Consider the following 19,311-nt stretch of genomic DNA (forward strand, 5'->3'; position numbering starts at 1 on the left):
GAACAATCTGCTTATGTAGTTCCAGAAGGCATAGTAATACCTGGGAACAGCTTAAGGCAGTGACAGACTATCGGATTCTGTTGAGTTGCTGGTTTTTCCAGACGCTTCCATCTCGTCATGGTATTAACCAGAGAGCTTGGCTGCAGTCTCGAGCTGGCTCATGTCAAAGAGAAAGCCTTTGGCTGCCCTGAGAGAAGGGGTGTTAACAACTGTGTGTTCCTTGTGCATAAAATTGTATGCAGGCAACATCACATACCTAAGGCATTGAAGACTCATCTAGTCTCTGGAGGCTTCTAGAAGTGGGGGTTATGGCCTGATAAATGTTTGCAAAGTGAAAATTACATTTTCTTAGTCAGTATTTGTTTTCAAGAAGTGAAACTTTGACTTTTCATTTCCTTCATTTTCAGGGCATGTAGCTGGTGGTTTTTTTGTTGTTGTTTTTTTTTTTCCTCTAGGCATTCTTTTAAGTATTTTTATTATTATTCAAAAAGGATTCTATTGGATTTTTCATCCTTGAAAGTATAGTATCAAAGTAGCTTTTAAATTTCACTGGGAATTTTTCTGGATGCTTGAAAAATGTCTTCTGTCATCTTTATGGTCTGCTAAACATGTTAGTCTTGGGTAGATCAAGTTTAAATATATCATCACTTGCATAAGGTTAATGTCTTTCCAGTTAAAGTGAAGAAATAAATTTTTTTCATTTTAAAGAAATACAGGAGGGGAAAAACCTCAACAATAAGATCACTGCAAGACTCATTTGTCTTTTCTCTATGTGATAAAAGAAAGCTTTGCTTTTCAGAAAGCTCAGATACTTCTTATTGTGGAAAGTCCTAAAATCAACAAAGGTGGGTTTTTCATAGCCCTCTTAACTACTGTCTCATTTCGTTTTTCACCACTAGTTTTTGTATTTACCCTGGAGGTGCTGAAATATGTGCATGTTTCTGGTGCAGGCAGTAGTGATGGTGCTCTGCTGTGCTTTGCTCCCTTTAGTCCATTTAAGTATGTTAGAAATAAATAAAATCTGCATTAGCGGTCTTGAGAACAGGAGGATTTCACTTCATATTCATCGAAACATCATCTCCCCATAGAGACTGCTGTTGTAGGTGGGAGAGTACATTGCCTGACAATCCCTCATTCTGAGAAGGCAGACAGTCCAGCATACTACTTAAATTTGCCTTCTTTGGATTGTCTACATATATCCAGCTTAATAGCTTATTTTCCCTGATCTTCACAGTACCTAGATCTTTGAATGTAGTTATTATTGATATAGGTGGGTATTTGTAAAGAGGAAAAATAACCCAGAACTTTATAAATCTTAAAGTAAATCTCTATTGTTACTGCAACATTAAGACTAAAAATCTAATCATATAAATTCAATAAATCCCAAGTTATATCTTATTTCACAATATTAATTACCACATGGGATACTATATAGCCTATTACCCAGAATGAATATCAGGAGGATATGCTAAGGAAAAAACAATAAACCACATATGTGTGAAATAAACCAGAGCTAATGTTTTTGGAGAACATGTAATTATAGCCTTTGATTTTTTTACTTATTTCCCCCCTCCTCTCAGTTTTCAGGTTTTTTGTACACTTGGCTTCCACACTCTATTGAGAAGCACTGTGCAAGGAAAGGAGAGGAGATAATGGTAGATAATTATCTGTTTTTAATTAATTTGTCAATTAAACTGTAACCAGTTTTGACTAAAACTTGATTTGACAGACATTTGAAAAAGTGTGGAAATCAGTGATGAAAGCACGTTGACGACCCAAGTCTGGACTTGAGCACTTCAGTTTGCAGTTGATTACTGCTGGATGAAAGCTCAAGGCTCTTAACTAGAAAATTTCTGAGCACAGTCAATATTTTAAACTAAGTGGAAAACCAAATTATGACGTGACTACGGTCCCACACTGGCAGTAAAACTCCGCAGTATGGAAGTATTAGAACAATATCATTGATTGGTGTTGTGTCATATTGAGGACTTTGAAGCCCATATTGAGGATTTTGGAGTCTTGCCCTAGGACCCCATACTTATTTGAATGATGTCCACATAGTCAGTGATAGTAATTATGCCAGTTGTAGTTTATAGGTTAATTCCTGCTGGCAGATTCTATTTTAAACTGTTCCCATATTACCTAAAAATCCTAATCTGCTGCAGTGTATCAGTGATGTTTTTCCAAATACAAACAAACAGGTGTCTGTGCTCATCTTGCTACCTGTCAAGTCAGCATTGTAGTACATGCACTGCCTACCTCACGGGGTTTTAAGATTTGTTATTTAAATGTTCTCATAACATTCTTCAAATTAAAACACGTACTAACATGAGATTACATGCCACACACTTCCTACCAACTCTGGGACCTGGAGCTGGATGTAGCAGTGGAAAAAACAGAGGTTTGTTGGTATGCATGCCTCTGCAGCCAAACTCTTGCAATGTAAAAACATCTGAGAAGAGCCATGCTGTGTCATGTCAAGATTTGGTCATTCTTGTTTGACAAGGGCCATCAATGGGGGACCAGGGAAAAGCATAAGAAATGCTTACAAGTGTAAAGGAAGACTCTTTACCGGGTCTGACAGTCCCCTGGCTGTCTGCTGTGTAAGATTGCCTGGAGCTGCGTTGCACCTTTACTGCTGTGGCTGCTATAGCTTCATCCAGGTTCCTGCTAATTGGTCTCTTGGTAGCTCTAGACCTCCTACTTATTCTTTTGTCGTGAGGGATAGTGAGTAATCACTGCTTGCTTGGTCCAGTGTGATTCATGTTTGGATGAAGTGAAGCAGAGAGGATAAGTTTCTCTATAATCCCTGGAGCCACAGAGCTTCTCAGTGTGTCTTCATACACAAACTCTTCTATATATCTGGTGGCGCACTGCCTGCCTCTGTGTCTTTTCTTGTTACAATATGTGTTTTCTGAAAGGTGATGATCAACTTGAAAAAAACCCAAAAACTTGAGAAGGTACAACATGACAGCATAGTTAGCTTTTCTGTTTCGTTCACTATCCCCTTCCTCAAAATTGCTGGGTTTTTCTCCTTTTTGAATGGAATGGATTGCTTTCCTTTAAACATGAGAGCATTTGAGAGCATGTTTGCAGGGAATTGTTGTGGCTTGCAGTATTATTAGGATTGTAAAACTCAAACACATGGACGGTAAGCATGCCAGAATTAAGATTTGCTGTGCTGTTTCCTTCAGAACTTTTGTGTAACTGTATATTCAGATGCTTCTTTTGATTAAATTACAAGAATTTCTTGTAACAGAGGACATCTGCCTCATTCAATTCACACAGTGGATGCAGCTCATTAAAGAAGAGCTATTTAATTTTTTTTTCCTCTTCATTACTCTGTCTCTTATTTACTGGATGACATTCAAATCCTGTTGTAAAGATGCCATTACTAATTCCCCTCTAAGCTTTACAGTGGCGCCCATTACTATAGTTTCTGAATGCTTCATGGGTATTAATTAAACTTACTTTTCAAAATTCTTGTGTGAGAAGAGATGTCTTTGGCCCTCTTCAGACTAAGAACAAAGGTAGAGAGATAAATTATGTTCTAATTATTTGTTCTGCCTATTTTGACCATCTCATATTTGGAAGTGTGCCCAGCATTGTTAGTATTTTCAAATTATAGCCTCACTTGACTTCAGGTGCTTTAGGAAGATTTCAGCTCAGAGATATAGTGGGCCTTGGAATTAAATAAGGCCTTTGAAAAATTAAAATTAGCAACAACAAATGAAAAATTGTCATTAACAAATACAGTAGTGGTCACACTGGAATGCTCCAGCAAGTGCAAAGTAAGAATTCAGTTTGCCAAGGCAGCACTGACTGTAAGGCCATTTTCCCTCTTCTGCCAGCCTGACCCTCCTTGGCTTCTGAGCTCTGCAGCTCTTGCAGGAGAAGTTGTAGCACAGTATAGGACCTGTGCCTGTACAGTTTTACAGGAAAAGGCACCTGTGTATGGTCTTGTAATTAGACTGCCTTAGGCACAGTGACCTAGACTGACATTTTTCTTCTGATGTGTGTACTAGATACCTATGCACACTGAATACGTGGGGAAAATTACAGCTGATGACATGGAAATTAATTTATTAAGAGCAAGATGGATGCTTTCAATGTCTGTGTTGTCATATTAAACAAAATAAATGTATGTCCATTCCACTCACTGCCTTCACAAAAGATGATGTTCTTCCCACACTTGGCAAGACTCAACCAGTTCTTTCAGGATGAACTAGATCTGTTAGAACTAAATCATGCATGGGATAATCCCAGTTCAATTGACTTCAATGTAATTGTATCTGTTTAATGTAATGGACACTTGGCCTATTTTTAAATTCAGTTGTGGACTCATGCACTTAACCATTTTGGCATTTCTTTTAAAACTCTCTTTTGAAATAGATAAGAGCTTGCTTTAGTATGGTTTTTAATTATAAACAAAAGACAGGCTCAGATTATTTTAGCTATAGGGGCATACTGCTAACGCAACACAATACACCTTTTGTCTTGGGAAGTGCCTTTCATCAAAAGATTTCAAAGCAGTTCAAAAAGTCAATTTGAACTAATTTGCTCTTAAATTCTTTTCTCTTATATGTTTCACACAAAAGGAAATGTCTTTAGTGCAATTGTGAACTGTACTAACACAATATACTTCTGCTTTAAATAAAAGAATGTTCTACCTGACTGGTTGTTCATCTCTGTTGTTCAGACCACATTTATAATACAATTTCGTTTGCCCTCAAGATCTTTCCTCTTTGTACATGAGTTAGAACTCTATGACATAGTGCTGAAGTCTTGATGTTCCTTCTGAGCAGTGCTGTCACTTTTTGGTAAGGCATAGGAAGAAAAGAAAAGGCATAGCTGAATCTGAAATGAAATTTTTTTCTTTCAACAGAAAAAATTTCAAATAAATTATTTGAGAAGTAATTGGTTTCCTTGCCATCAATTCCAATTTAGTATTGGGATAAAAGGTCATAATTTGAAACTGTGTATTGCTCTGCAAGCATAACTGAGTTTAAATGTGTGTGCCTTTATACATGAGCGAATGCTAATGAAAGTGTATTTTTGTGTGGCCAAACTATTTGTTTTTCTTTTTAGAAGGATGCTTCTGGGAAAATAAACTGCTTGGCTTATGGGTCCCCAAGTTTTCAAGTCTTCAACCATGCTTTTTACAAGCAAATATTTCAGAATAGTTGCTTGATAAATGTGGGATAAGTTAAAATATGTTTGGTAGACTAGAAAGGCATTACTGGAACTGGTGTAGTACTTACCACGGTCAGGCCTTAGATAATTCCTTTTTGGTCTCAGAAAAAGTTACTATTAGTTATATGCACTTCATGAAATTCCAAATGGTGAAGAAGTTTGATCCAGTCATACTGCTCTTTCCATTTTAAGATTTTGTTAGTTTACTGCTTTCTTGCAAAATACTTAGGAGGACAAATGCACATTTGATATAAATGTAAATATAAATATATATACACACACTGTTTCAATATATATGTATACATAAGGACCATTAATCTGTCCAATAATTGCTTTTAATTTCCAAAAGATTTTTTAAACTTTTCAAGTTTTTACAGTATTGTGGTGAGAGAGCTAATTTAAAATCTGCCACTCCTTTCAAGACACAGATTAAATGGCTAGGCTAAGATCTTCTGAAGCCCAAGACCTGAGCTGGGTGCTGAGGCAATTTATCTATATGTTTCACTGAAGTCATTATCTATTTTTCAAATATTAAATTATTTAGCTTGTGCAAATTACTGTTTTCCTAGATAAAATTAATAAAGGCTTTTGTTCACAGTAGGAGTTTGATGTTTGTGAATGGCGTAATTCAAACTTCACTTAAATCGCTGTAAAAGTTTTGAATAGCTTCAGTCACGTCTGAGTAGAACAAAGAGCCAGCTAACAGCAGTGAGTTCTGCTGGGCTTTGGGAAACAAAATGCACAAAGCTAGCAGTTATCTAAAAAAGCCTTTGACTACAGAACAGGATATGAGTTGGGCAGTACAAGCCTGCTGCTTCCAGCCATTCTGCCCAGCTGTATGTGTTGCAGTTCAAGACTGTTTATTTGCTGTATGGTTATTCTGACAGGTGAAGGCTATATGTGACTCAGGTCTGTGTTTTCAAACAGAGTTCTTGACCTGTTGACATAGTTTTGTATTAGAATGTTAAGTTTTAAGGTGATATGTATAGATTGCATTGCATTTTTTTTAGTCCTTGTGCTTTAATGTGGACAAGTTTGGTAGCATGGAGGTAAGCTTGATACTCTTGGGAGAGTTTGTATAGGCAGCTCACTACAGTTAGTTTAAGTTCTAGGCAAGAGTTTGCTATGAGAATTAGGAATATTTTCTTCTATTCACTATTTTGATGAGGAATGTCATGTTTTGTTATTCTTTACAATCAATCTGTAACAACAGACTTTAGAAACCAGAATGTTTTCCTAGTGTGTGCCAAAATTTTCTTCCCACATTGGCCTTTATTTCTTCCCATGGATCCAGGGTTTTACAGTTGATTGTCATGGTTTCCAGTAGATTAATAAGGGGGAAATGTGTGATCCTTCAACTGATAGGATTTCTGCTGTCTCCATGGTGCCATTGCTTGCAGCTGTGGCAGTTTGCAGGGTGTTGTTGAGCGTGCCTTGCAGTGTGATCCTGCTGATGTGAGGCTTCCCTTGCTCTGAACAGGCTGTCCCCTGGCTCCGATGTCTACGTCACCGTCTCCTCCATCGCCTTAGCAAGGTCGCAGCAGTGCCGTAACTCTCCAAGCAACTTATCCTCCTCGAGTGACACTGGCTCTACTGGAGGCACGTACAGACAAAAATCTATGCCAGAAGGGTAGGCACCAGACTTTTTACATCTTCTGTTTCAGCAGATTTTTTGTTCTCTGTTCCATTTGTTGTAATGTGTGCTCAAGGAGTGCTTACACAGGCTCCTGTCAGCTGTTGTTTACATGCATGAAACCATGGCTGTTTTCAAACAACACTGTCATGCTTCTTGAAGAAGGCAGCTTTAAAAATCCCTTGCTTCCACTTCTACCTTGCAGCCTAACCGCTCTCTCTGATCCTTGTCTACAGCTGCTCAGGTTACTACACAGAAGGACTTTTATATATTTAAAAATCTTCATTAAAGGTGCTTGTTTCATGTGGCAAATTGCTTCCTTTCACAGGTTTAGATTCTAAAGGAAAAGAAGTATTAAGTTTGGGCCTTTGCAGTCAGTTAATAGTTGAAGCAAAGTAGTATTGAGTGCAGCTAAGATGTGTGGGCACAAAAGTGCTAATTAATCCACAGCTAGCTTCTTTTTCACATATTCACAGTCATTCTGTCTTAAGGCTTCCAACTTCCCAGAAATCTTCAAACTCTCTGAAGTGTCAATGTAAGGGGCAACTTGCAGAGGAAGAAATTAAATCTGTATCATTTTCAGAGAGCACCGAAAGGACCAATAAATCAAAGATCTCCAAGTAGAGAAAAAAAATAATTGGCAGCAGAAGAGCTGTCAACTACATTCCAAATTACTTCCTATAGAGAAGATAAAGGGGCAAAACTGCTGATAGTTCACACTGCAAATCGTCCCTCTGAAGTATTCTTGAGTACTTTGCAGGTCATTGTGTGTAATTCATTTTGGTTTGGGTCTAGAAATATCTTTGTTTTAAAAAATACATTATTAGTAGGATTAAATGCCATTGTCCGGAATTGCTTAGTACAAGGGCACTGTCTTTTGCCTTTGGGTGCTCTCTGCCAGCCCAGAGAATGCTTTTCTGAGCATGTGTTTGAAAGAGTACTGCTTCTTGCTCCACAGCACTGATGATTTGTCCTCCCCTGTCCTTCCTGCAGCTCAGTTTGAGGTTTTATGAAGAGTCAATCTCTTCTCTGCTGCTCACCTTCATGAAGGCTTTGATTCATGACACTATGAGGCCTGTTCTGGTCATCGTTTAAGTTTGTGCTTAAGTCCTACTGACTTCAGGAGATTTGCCTTTAAACCCGTTAAACTTTGCTGTGAGGAAACACTAGGTATAGGTGTATCCAGGGCTCTGCAGCTGGAAAAAGGCACTTAACCTCTTTATCCTCTGTAGACTTTCTGGCTCATTCACATCACGCCAGCAGCATTTCTGTGTTACCTTGAATTCTGATGAGTAGCTTATGCTCCCATTATCGTTTGCTCTTTTCCAGCTATGTCATTTACACTACAAAAAAGGTATTGCTGCCACATGTCCTTCAACCATCACAACCAAAACTGCTTGAGTAAGAAAGGATTTTCAGACACATTTGAAAGTTTGTTTTGAATTGTTCTCAGAGCACACCAGCACCCATCCCAACCCTTTTCTATCTTTAAGTTAATTATAAACATATGTTCACTACAGCATTCTTCAAGCATTTTGAAATTTCAGCAAAGAGATGTGTCCTAGAAATCTTGGCTATATTGTCATTTTGGAGTTGAAGTTTTAATTATGTGCAAGGAAACACAGTTGAAATGGAAAAATGAAAGAAGCAATTAATATGTGAACTTTGCATGTTCTTTATTGGATGCTCTTTAGAAAAACCCCAATTTCTTAACTCCAATTATTTTACTATTCTGTTCTATTCCCATAAGAAAAGCAGTTTGCCTCTCATACTGTCCTTGTACACGTGAATCATACTTACTCAGGATTGCCCGAACATCTACCTAAATGGTAAGCATGTAAAGGCTAAATGGAAAGCATGAAAAATGTGACTGTGAAGGAATGTTTTCCTTGCCTCAAGAAGCAATTTAATGTCTAATTTACTAAAAGCCAATGCAGTTCCATGTTCATTTTCTGTTGAGATTGGTCTGAAGGAGCAGGTTCAGGGCGGCTCTGCAGCTATGTTTGGTATCCCAGGTAGGTCTGGTCAGCATTACTCCGGATGTGTTGTTAAAATAGGAGAGAGAAATTGTAACATTCAGTTGCTAAGATGTTAGAGAGAATGATGGGCTGGAGTAAGGGCTGAGGGGGAGCCCTGAAGGTAATCTTCCAGAGGTGAAGTTCCAGTGTGCTTTCTAGGTACACCACTCTCTGAGATTTCCCAGTGCAGGAAATCTCAGCCTCACCATTTGTGCATACATTTATTTGTTGTTACACAATGTGACAGAATTGGAAAGTTTGTGAAATTTAACCGACCAGAAGAATGGGTGAGTCCAGCCTCCATCAGACATCGGTACAAGCAGTAATTGCTGCCTCTAGACTATTGATCCATATCCTAAGCTGGGTTTAGGCAAAAGCTTCGCTGCCTTCAAGAATATCCAGATTGATCTTGATGTGTATATGTGTATTCTGTACACTTATGCGGTGTTGGTGTGTTCACTATTGCATCTACAATAAATGATTGTAGAAAGTAAAATTTAGTCATACATAGCCTATATGCATATGAACATAATGGAGATTAGGTAAGAGAACATCACAAGAGAAAGCAAAATATTGATGCAGTGCAACTTCATTGCACCAAGATTTGTTTGGGGTTTGGCTTTTTCTTTTAGATGCCAGCTTCTAGTTATTTTATCACGAAAATATAGTCTTCCCATGTGAGTTTGTTTACAGATCTTAAAAGTTAGACCACAGATCAGTGTTTAAGAAATCAGTCACCTTTGAAATGCTGTGTTTAGACTTTTTATACATATCTTGAATTGGTATTGAAATCATCATATTTAATTTAGGTATTCGATGAGTGAAATCCTACTTAGTCTGTGTGAACAGAAAAGGAAAAATGTTACTTTTTGCATAATTTCTATGTATATTGTTTATATTCAGAAGGCAGATATATACAGGTTTTTCTTATTTTTTTTTAATTCATCAAAATATATGCTGTCTGTATCATGGAGCAGTGAACAAAATGGAAGTATGATCACATTTGGGTGAACTTTTAGAAGGCTGAAATTTCAAGATGTGTTGCACATTGCAAGCATGTTCCAGCTGCTTGTCTTTGAGGATGGGAGTGGGATTTTGTTGTTCTGAGCCGTATAATGTTGCTGTGGTGGGTTCATTGGAGTTACCTGGTGTGTGAATTTCAAGTGGGACAACCACATTGAGCTTGTTCTGACAGCTGGGAAGGTGTCTTACATTGGAGGTTGTGTGGGGCAGTCTGTAGCTCATAGAGTGAGTAGACAGCACAGTTGGGCTATGTTACCTTCTCTCGTTTTATTAGACATTACAGATAGAGAAACCCATTGATACAGAGATGATATATCAGCTTGTAATTATTTTGTGTGTTATTCTGTGCATGTAGAGTTGGAGGATTTTCTTTTTCCTTCAGGGTATATCTGATTAAAATAAAAATCTCAAAAATGCATTATTCCTGATGAATTTTTAATGATTGACCTGCTATTTCTGAACCCAGCTATAATTCTTGCAGACTTATAAGTGATTTATATGTAATACAGAACTGTAGATTTCAAGTCTTACAGGCTTTTAGGTATATGAGGCATGTAGGCTGTGTGGCACAGGGCCACTCTGTGTCTCTTTTGTCATTAGCTTGATCTCCTTGAGTTTACTCTGTTTTTATTGATCTTTCTGAAATCCATCTGCCTATTCTGACAGGATTTGCAGAGTCCATTGAAGAGTCTTCATTTTGCTCTGTATGCTTTCTTTTACAGCAATAGGTGTATATCTCACTATTTTCTTACACCTATATTTAGTTTGCACTTATCCACTCAAATAATTTTATGATCAAATAACTTAAGAATTTACAGAATTTATAAAACCCTAGGATTTGGGAATCCATACTCAACAGTCGACGTTATAGAGGCTTATTTAAAATATTTGGCAGTGTTAATATTGTCCCAAACAAATCCATGTTGTTGGCGTATATGTCTGCATCATCCAGAGGTATGACCTTACTACTCTCTCTTGGTTGGAACCCAGGGAAGTGGCTGAGATCCATGGGATTGTCCCAACAAACTTTCTGATGCTTTCCTTGACTAGTTTGAGGTGGTGCTTTGGGGTAGTTGAAAGGATCTGATCTTTTCCCAATAAACACACCTTATTTCCCTGTGTGGTTTTTATCCAAACTTTTACATTTTACTCACTGTGCTGAGTTTTCTACAACCATGTAACAGTCTGGTCACCTTTTCATGTAAACATCTGTGTAAATAAAAACTCATCATTTTCTTTCTTGATGTTTTGATCTGTTTTTTTTCAATTGTAGCATTGTAACCAGTTGTTCTTGCCCAAGGATGCTCAACAAATTAATGTATATTGTATTTGAATGCATTAAAGCTGGTAAAAGGATCTGGAGAGCTACCATAAAAACGAAATGGCTAAGCATTATAAATCCATCAAGCATTTGTGCTATGTGTTGGTTTGCCCTGTTGTTCAACACTGGTTTATTAAAAGTGCTTTTTTCCCCTTGTGTGCGGTTTATATATATTTAAAATGCTTATCTGCTTTGTGTTTTGGGGAGAACAGGTTTGGAATTAGCCGTAGATCCCCCGCTTCCATTGACAGGCAGAACACGCAGTCGGACACGGGCGGCAGCGGCAAGTCCACACCCAGCTGGCAGAGGAGCGAGGACAGCATCGCGGACCAGCTGGGTACGTACGGGGCCCTGCAGGGGCCGCACGGTGACTTTGGCCGTGCCTCTCCTGGCACACACAGAACCCTCCTCAGCGCCGTGTTTCCAGCAGCTTGGAAAGTTAGCCTTGTTCATCAGGATGAATAATTAGGTCTGGAGCATGCACTGAAGCTTCTGCAGTCTGCTTCCTTGAGACTTAGCAGTATCACCTGAGGAAGAACCGATTTCATTTCCTTATTTGATTGTGGGATTAAATCTGCCTTAATGCTATTACCCTGAAACACTCTGTCCTTTTAGAAGCAGCTGGGCAGATACACTTATTAATTTGTCTTGCTGCTGAGGACTTGTTAGACCTTACCTGCTCTCCTGAGTGGCTTGGCTTAGTTCAGTTTTTGCTTAGTTGTCTAAAGTGCTTGTGATGCTTCCTTTTCAAATGGTGCTATATACATGCAAATTGATTGTTTGATCATTGAAGCTATAAAAACACCATGTATAAAATGGAAAAAATACCATTAAAGTTTAAATAGTGAAGTAAATCTGTAAGTAGGTAATGACCTTCCCAAATGTGTACATTTTCATTGCACATGGCAATAAAGTTGTCAGCTGAGGGAACATTAACTACATAAAACAGCTAGGAACTGAGAATTTATATTGTTAGGCCTTTGTTTGAAGTTCTTGCACATAGACCTTTTGCTATAGCTATGGCTTGACTTGAAAGGATTGCCAGTAAGACTGACACCAGTGAAAATGTCCTATCTACAAACAGCAGTTTTCCAACATGACGACCCTGGCCAAGGTTGCTAGATTGTGTTTCTCTAAAATTTTTTACCCTAGATTAAACAATTCCATGCTTTGTTATTGCATCACTTTACTGCATCACTGTACAAATGGACTAATGTTCAAGGGAGAATACACTTCAATGAGCTGAGGAATTTAAGGCATATGCTGCCAGCCTCTGGTTCTGAAGATGTTCTTGGTTCACACACCTTCATAACCTCAGTAAGCTGTGCCTTGTTATCAAAGCCATCTGTCAGTCCCTCCCTCACAACTTTCCTCCATACTTCTCAATAAAAAACTGTGTACTAATCTGCAGTTCTCATTTTGACAGAACAATTTTAATCGCATATATTTTGAAGCTGTGTGATGGTAATGACAAATGTAAAAATGATCTTTTGCTCAGCATTACTTTTGCAGACCAACAGCTGGGTGTTGGTGCTGGCACTGAGTGGAGCTACCAACAAGTTCTGTTCTATGGTTTCAGGTGTCAACATATTAGCAAAAAAAATAAAGCCAGAAAGAACAGGAAAAATTGCATGGTAGGAGAGATGACTCCAGCATTTGGAAAAGGATGAGAAATGCACAGTGACATAAAATCCCTGTATTTATCTCTTGTGTATTGTCCTGCATTCAGAGAGTTGGAAGCTGCATCTCTGATCAGAGACTTTGTCAGACTGGTCAATCTAGCTGAAAGTTTGATTTTATGGCAAATAAGTACATTTCCACTTGGGGTAATCTGTCTCAGGGTAAATGAGGCTTTAGGTGTAGTGAATCCACACACTGACACCTTCCTGGCCTCCCCTCTGCTACAGAACACCTTTGTTCTGTGTTTACCAACACTGCTTGCTACCACTTGCCAGGGGAAATCAAGTTTGATGATATTATTACTGGTATTATGATTATTATTCTTTTAAAAAACTCACAACTTTTATTTGTTTTTTAAAAAGCTCATAATGCTGCAGATCAAGATGAACAAACCATAGCTGTGGTGGAGAAAACACTGCTATTTACAATGGATATTGTTAAGTACTTGATGTTTGTAAGCACATAATCTACTTAAAAGGAGCATTTTTAGAAGTGCAGAATATATGTAGTAAAACCTCGTAGCTGAGAGAGATTCTTTTAAAATACTGATCTTGGGCTCTGAGAAGGTAATTACCTACCTATCAAGCTGTGTCTGAACACCCTCTAGACCTCCACAGTTATCTCCTGGGAAAATAAGTTTTATTGGCAAAGTGCATTCCTCTGAGTGTCCATGTAAGAGGAGTGATTTGACTTCCATTCACTTTTATCAGGTTAAGTTTAATAAGTATTCCCTTTGTACGTCTATGCAGTTTCCACATTCACAGCCAGCAATGTTTAAGATAGCATTATGTCAAGAGATTTTTTTTTTTTAATCTCCAATTAGAAAACATTTATTTAACTCAAATTTGGTAAGAAATATGTGTAGTAGTTGTACTGGGGAAAAATGGATTCCTTTAAGTGATCACTGTAGACTTATGCTATCGTCTTGCCTTACATAGAATGCCATTTAAGGAGATGTGGGTGTTGAGTCTGTTTAATCTTTTGTCAGCAGGTATTAAGCATTTAGAGATCCAGTGTCAATACCCTGTGAAAGGGAATAGTCTGCTGTTTAAATGCTCTGATATAGTGCTGTTGGACAGTGGGGACATGATACCTTCATGATACCGTTGTTCCAGCAAAAGTCAGAATGGTGGCAGCTGGTTTTTCATGAAGCCTTAATGATTTACACCAGGCAGGAATGGACCCCTACTTCCTCGCCTGTGTTCTATCACAGTATGTTCTATCACAATAGTACCTGTTTCTGGCAAAGGTAGTGTTGGAAAAATTGCAGTGTAAAGTAAGGTTAGATGTTTTCTTAGCTTGTAGCACTACTCTCTCAGTCCATGGGTGTGTGCTATGTTGCAGAGCCAACGTGCCATCTCCCAGCAGTCTCAAAAGTATTGCCGTCCTTCCGAGAGAGCCCCAGTGGAAGACTGATGAGACAGGATCCCGTGGTACACTTGTCTCCAAATAAGCAGGGTCATGTAAGTTATCCTAAAAAAAGGAATTACTTAATGTTTCGCTTTTACTCCACAAATTCTTGATACCAAAGGTGTTGTTCAAAGTTATATTTGGAGTGTCAGTTTAAAAAAAGGAAAGAAAAAAAATCCCTACTAGAATATGGAGAATGCAGCAGAGCAGGCCTATTGGTGCCTAAATCCTAGAGCACAGCATATTTAAATATTTACTACTTTATAAAGATTTGCTGCCAGTTGAACAGCAGCCTCTTGTCTGTCATGTGAGAAGTAAAGGATTAATAGAAATTTGCAAAGCTATTCCTAGACCTCACATGTGAGACTTAGAGTTTAACTTTAGTGTATCTTCTAATGCAATGCCCAGAAAGCTGCTGCTTTGAGGCAGAATGGTGATTTTGGTTTTGTATTTTCTCCTTTTTCATAACATACCTTGAACACTGTTGGAAGGCTGTCTCCTGGAATCCTGCTGAAGAAAACTTACTTGCTTTACTTGTTTGGAAGTTCTAAATAGTAAATTGTCTTTGTCTCTGCAGAGTTAACTATTCATACCTTTGTGGAGACTGTCACTTCCTAATTTATATACAGAGAAATAGATAAATACAGTAAAGTTAAGCTTTCAATTACTCAATAAGCTGTATTACTTTTTTTATTTGTACAGCAAGCTAAAATACAGAGTTGTCTTGCATGATGTTAATGAAAGTATTACTTGCATGTATTTAGATGTGTGAAAGCCTTTAATTGGTTCCAAGTCTTTAATTTGCTCCTGTTTGCCACCATTATTCTTTCAATGAAATTGGCAGTGCTGCTTTTAGATTATTAATTCATAACAACACATTTATTATTTAAAGAAGAAAACACCAAAGAAACCTGAACAGTAACACACCTGTCTTCTTATTCTTAGAAGCACAGACTAGTTTTGAAATTCAGATTGACCTGTTTTTCATGCAATGTATTTGACTGCATAGTGATGTAGTACATAACTCATTAGCTTGAGTGCCAAGTCCAATACTGGAATTATTAATGCTTGCATTATTCTGGTTTAATCATTGTTAAAGTAAATCTTTATTATGTGGACAGATGGATGGGCAAGTGATGAAGTTCTTAATGAAGAAAAGTTACTTTAATTGGAGATAACTAGGAGTCCTGCTCAACTTCATATTCACCCATTTTCCTGTATATTCTTTCTTTATATTATATATTTGTCTAGGATCTCTATGTCTGTTCAGTAAAATGAGTAGACAAATACAAAACTTTTAAGTCTCCTTTGCATCAGTTCCCTTTTTCCCATGCCATGTGGTCATCCAACAGGTCTGTTGCCTACTACTTCATTTCTGATTCTGTAGATGATCAGATCTTATCTATGTTCAATAGAATTCAAATGGATATAAATACCCCAAAGGTAGATGAGCTACTGAGCAGTAAGTGTATGACAAGAAGTTCTTCTTGAAATGGGATATTCCACCACTATGAAATTAAGGATATTCAGTTTCTTTGTAATAGTGGGCTGTAACCAAGGATAGGACATACAAACCAGCCAGGCACTGGCATGACCTAATGGGATAATTTAAAAGCATTACATTAAAGCTTCTTTTCATGCAGCTCTGCTTTTTTGAAAACAATTTCACATTAGTGAAATGATGGTTCACTGGTCATTTGCAAAGGACATTCCTGCTGAAGAGGAAAGGCACCCTACTGCCAAGACGAGGAAGAGAAATGGCTATGCTCTTCTTTGACTTTTTGATAGGCAATAAACCAAGTCAAAGTCTACATAGTTCAGCCAATTTCATTGGACTGGGCTGAGCAGAACTGTGCTTGAAAGGAACCACCACGAGGTATTTTGGGACAAAATATAATAGACTCAGGATTTCCCTGCTTTCCAAATCCATAAGAAAAGTTTTTTTATGTGCACCCAGCACAGAGGATGTGCATTGTGTTGGAATCCAATTTTTAAAGTTTCTTAGTCTCCTCAGTGTATCTATCCAATACCTCCAGGTAGGAGAGCTCATACTGTAGAGTGGTGGCATTTGTAACCCTTTATTTTCTCTTCTCCATTGTCATAATTTTGTTGTTTCTTCTGTAGTCTGACAGCCACTACTCCAGCCATTCTAGCAGCAATACACTCTCCAGCAATGCCTCCAGTGCTCACAGTGATGAGAAATGGTATGACAGTGGAGAGCGCACGGAATCGGAGCTGAACAGCTACAACTACCTTCAAGGGACATCAGCTGACAGCGGCATAGACACCACTTCCTACGGACCCAGCCATGGCAGCACCGCCTCCCTGGGGGCTGCGACATCGCCCCGGACAGGGCTGACCAAGGAGAAGGTGGCCCCGCTGTGGCACAGCTCCAGCGAAGTGGTCTCCATTGCAGACAGGACATTAGAAAAGGACAGCCACATGGACCGGAAAGCTGAATCGTCACTCAGCCTGGATATTCACAGCAAGAGTCAGCCTGCCTCCAACCCTCTCACAAGGGAGAACAGTGCTTACAGTTTAAGTGATGCTGTCTCACACACAAGGTAATTTTCACCTCTTGTATGATTGCCCCCCCCCCATTTTCCCATTCTCACTCTCTAACCTATCAAAAGTGAGAAGTGGATGTTGAAGAGAGGGTGTTCTACTTAAGTTAATCAGTGTTTTGAAAGATTTCACTGTGCAGAATCCTTGAAAATTAAGACCACCTTTAGTCTTCACATCTGCTGCTGCTTATAGTACTAAAAATCCTTAAGAGCATCTTTTGTACTAAGCTGCTACTACTGAACTATCCATAAGACAGACATGTCTGATGTGTTCATGGGGAATATCTTGTAACAACTGCAATTCATGTGTGGATCAGGAAGGGGATCCGTCCACGTTATCAATGAACAGTTTAATATTTGGTCTATTCTTAGTCTTGCAAGTACGCATTTCAGATGTTTTGCATTTCTTCTCCCAGTCTTTGTGTTCGGAAGTCTGCTCACAGTTGGTATGATCAATAATGACAGCAAATTGCTTGGGTGTGCTAGCATGTAGATCTTAATCTCATTCTGCTGCAAGATTGTGGATGTGACAGGTTACAGTCACCTTCCCCTTCTCCCTCAGTTTTGCCACTCGTAAAATCAGCAATATCAAGTACGTGTGTAATGTGCTTAAACACCTCGTATGGAAGATACCCACTTTACAAGTTAACCAGTGCTGCTAGAAGCAGAAAATATTTTAGACCATTTTCCTAACCCATTTTCTAAGAAGTATTCCATGTGCTTTTAAAATAATATCCCTAGTCTGTCATACTAGCAACAAGAAAAAAAACATAGGTCTTTCAGGGAGGATGTGGGATCATCATAATTTGTTGACCTTGTGGGGCTTGACTGTTGCATTTTTATTCTTAAGGCACCTCTGTTTTGAGCGTGTAGCAAAAATACCTGCAGACTGGAAGTCCAAACCAATTTCTGGTTCTTGTCTTGAACAAAGCCACTGTGCAAGACTAGATGTTTGAGAACAGTTCACTAACTCCTCATACAGAAGCTGTAAATAAGGAGTTGTCCTAGAGACTGTATTGATCTCCATGTGCTCTGTCATGGTAATTCTGACTTAGTAATCCATTAATGGTGGTCCCACTCTGGTTTACTGCCTCTCTTCGTTGGCCATTCTTGGCACCAAATCTTACGCTCAATTGATAGAAATCCCACCCAGCTGTTTGAGACTGGTGTGTTTCCAGTAGCTGCGTATGCATGAAGGACTTGAGCAAGTCTAGAGAAAACACTCTTCAGAGGGACTGACTTAGATTTCTGACATGTTAGTGTATTCCCCTTTCTTGAAGGTAAAAAGTCTATATGATGGTTGTCTGCAGTGTTACACCTTTTATTTTAAGATAAGCATGTTTTATATGCATTTTTAAACATTCAGTAGAATTTACCACATGTCCTGCAGTACTTGTCTGAATGTAACTGGAAGCGGCATCAAGTGTTGAGATTCTTACACAAAATGCTGCTTGCAATAAAGTCAGTAGCATCATCATTTGGAATGATTTTTTCTGAAGCCACTTAAAGAATCCTGGAGAATTTATGTAAGTCTTTATGTAAGTCTTGGAAGCTTTATTGTAAAGCCTAATGGAATGGCATCGTTGTATATCTGAGGTTTCTGTTTCTTCTTCAAGCACCAAATATGGTTAGTTCCCTAGAAAAGCTTAGAATTTTATAGAAAGAAATACTTGCAGAGCAGGCACACCATGACAGCTCCCCTCTTCCATGAATATACTTTGCAACGTGACTGCAAACTGGTGTCTAGGTTTTTGTCCTGTTATTTATTATATTATAACATTGTGTCTCCAAACACAGTGTTTTCTCTAGTTGGTGTGGATTAATTGACATAATGTTTCTCTGATTGTATTGAAATTATTCTCTCCTTGTAGGAGAGACTACTACTACTCCTTGTAGTGCTGGGGCTGTCACTGAAATTTCCAGATAAAGGTTTCCTGGGCTTTATTCTGGAGAAAACAGTTGAGGTTTCTTTTGGCCAAGTTTAGTTTAAAACTGAGATGTTAATAATGCAGTTCTTTGCAAAAAGAAGTAGTAGAAGTTTATAGAACACATCGGACATTATACTTGAGAAATGCAGAAATACTTGCACATACATTGTTTGTTGTGGCAGATTAAAAACAGATTGACTCACATTGCTTCTTTATTACTTTTTATTTTTGAAGACTAGAGCATGTGTTTGATGCTCACAATCAAAGGCACAGTCTGGGATAAAAAGCTTTGATTTTGTTTCTTGTGGCATCCTCAGTTGGTGGTTGCACACTGAACAGCAGTGGAACCCTAGGTCATCCAGCTGTTTGCTCCCAACTGCTTTCTCGTTGCTTCCTCTGTGGAGACACAAAAGCTTGAAGCTGGAGGCTGGTTAAAGTGGCACTTCCAAAAGACAAGCACAGATTATGGAGATTATTATGAAGATGCCTGCTTTAAGAAGGTGAAGGAGGGGAGACGAAAGAAAGATTCTGAACAGGCTAC

The 19,311-nt window shown here is 38.4% G+C and overlaps 1 protein-coding gene across 4 annotated transcripts in view; it reads left to right on the forward strand.

Annotated features, from left to right (window-relative positions):
* The window catches only part of SIPA1L1 (signal induced proliferation associated 1 like 1), a 197,157-nt gene that overhangs the window by 161,776 nt on the left and 16,070 nt on the right, over nt 1-19,311 (forward strand). For all 4 annotated transcript variants that reach the window (XM_053945239.1, XM_053945243.1, XM_053945240.1 and 1 more), the window contains 4 exons: nt 6,674-6,823; nt 11,401-11,525; nt 14,213-14,331; nt 16,403-16,842. In XM_053945239.1, coding sequence (XP_053801214.1) covers nt 6,674-6,823; nt 11,401-11,525; nt 14,213-14,331; nt 16,403-16,842 — 834 coding nt within the window. The remainder of the gene's footprint in view (nt 1-6,673; nt 6,824-11,400; nt 11,526-14,212; nt 14,332-16,402; nt 16,843-19,311) is intronic.

The sequence above is a fragment of the Vidua chalybeata genome, chromosome 6 (assembly GCF_026979565.1).
Source record: "Vidua chalybeata isolate OUT-0048 chromosome 6, bVidCha1 merged haplotype, whole genome shotgun sequence".
Classification (NCBI taxonomy): Eukaryota; Metazoa; Chordata; class Aves; order Passeriformes; family Viduidae; genus Vidua; species Vidua chalybeata.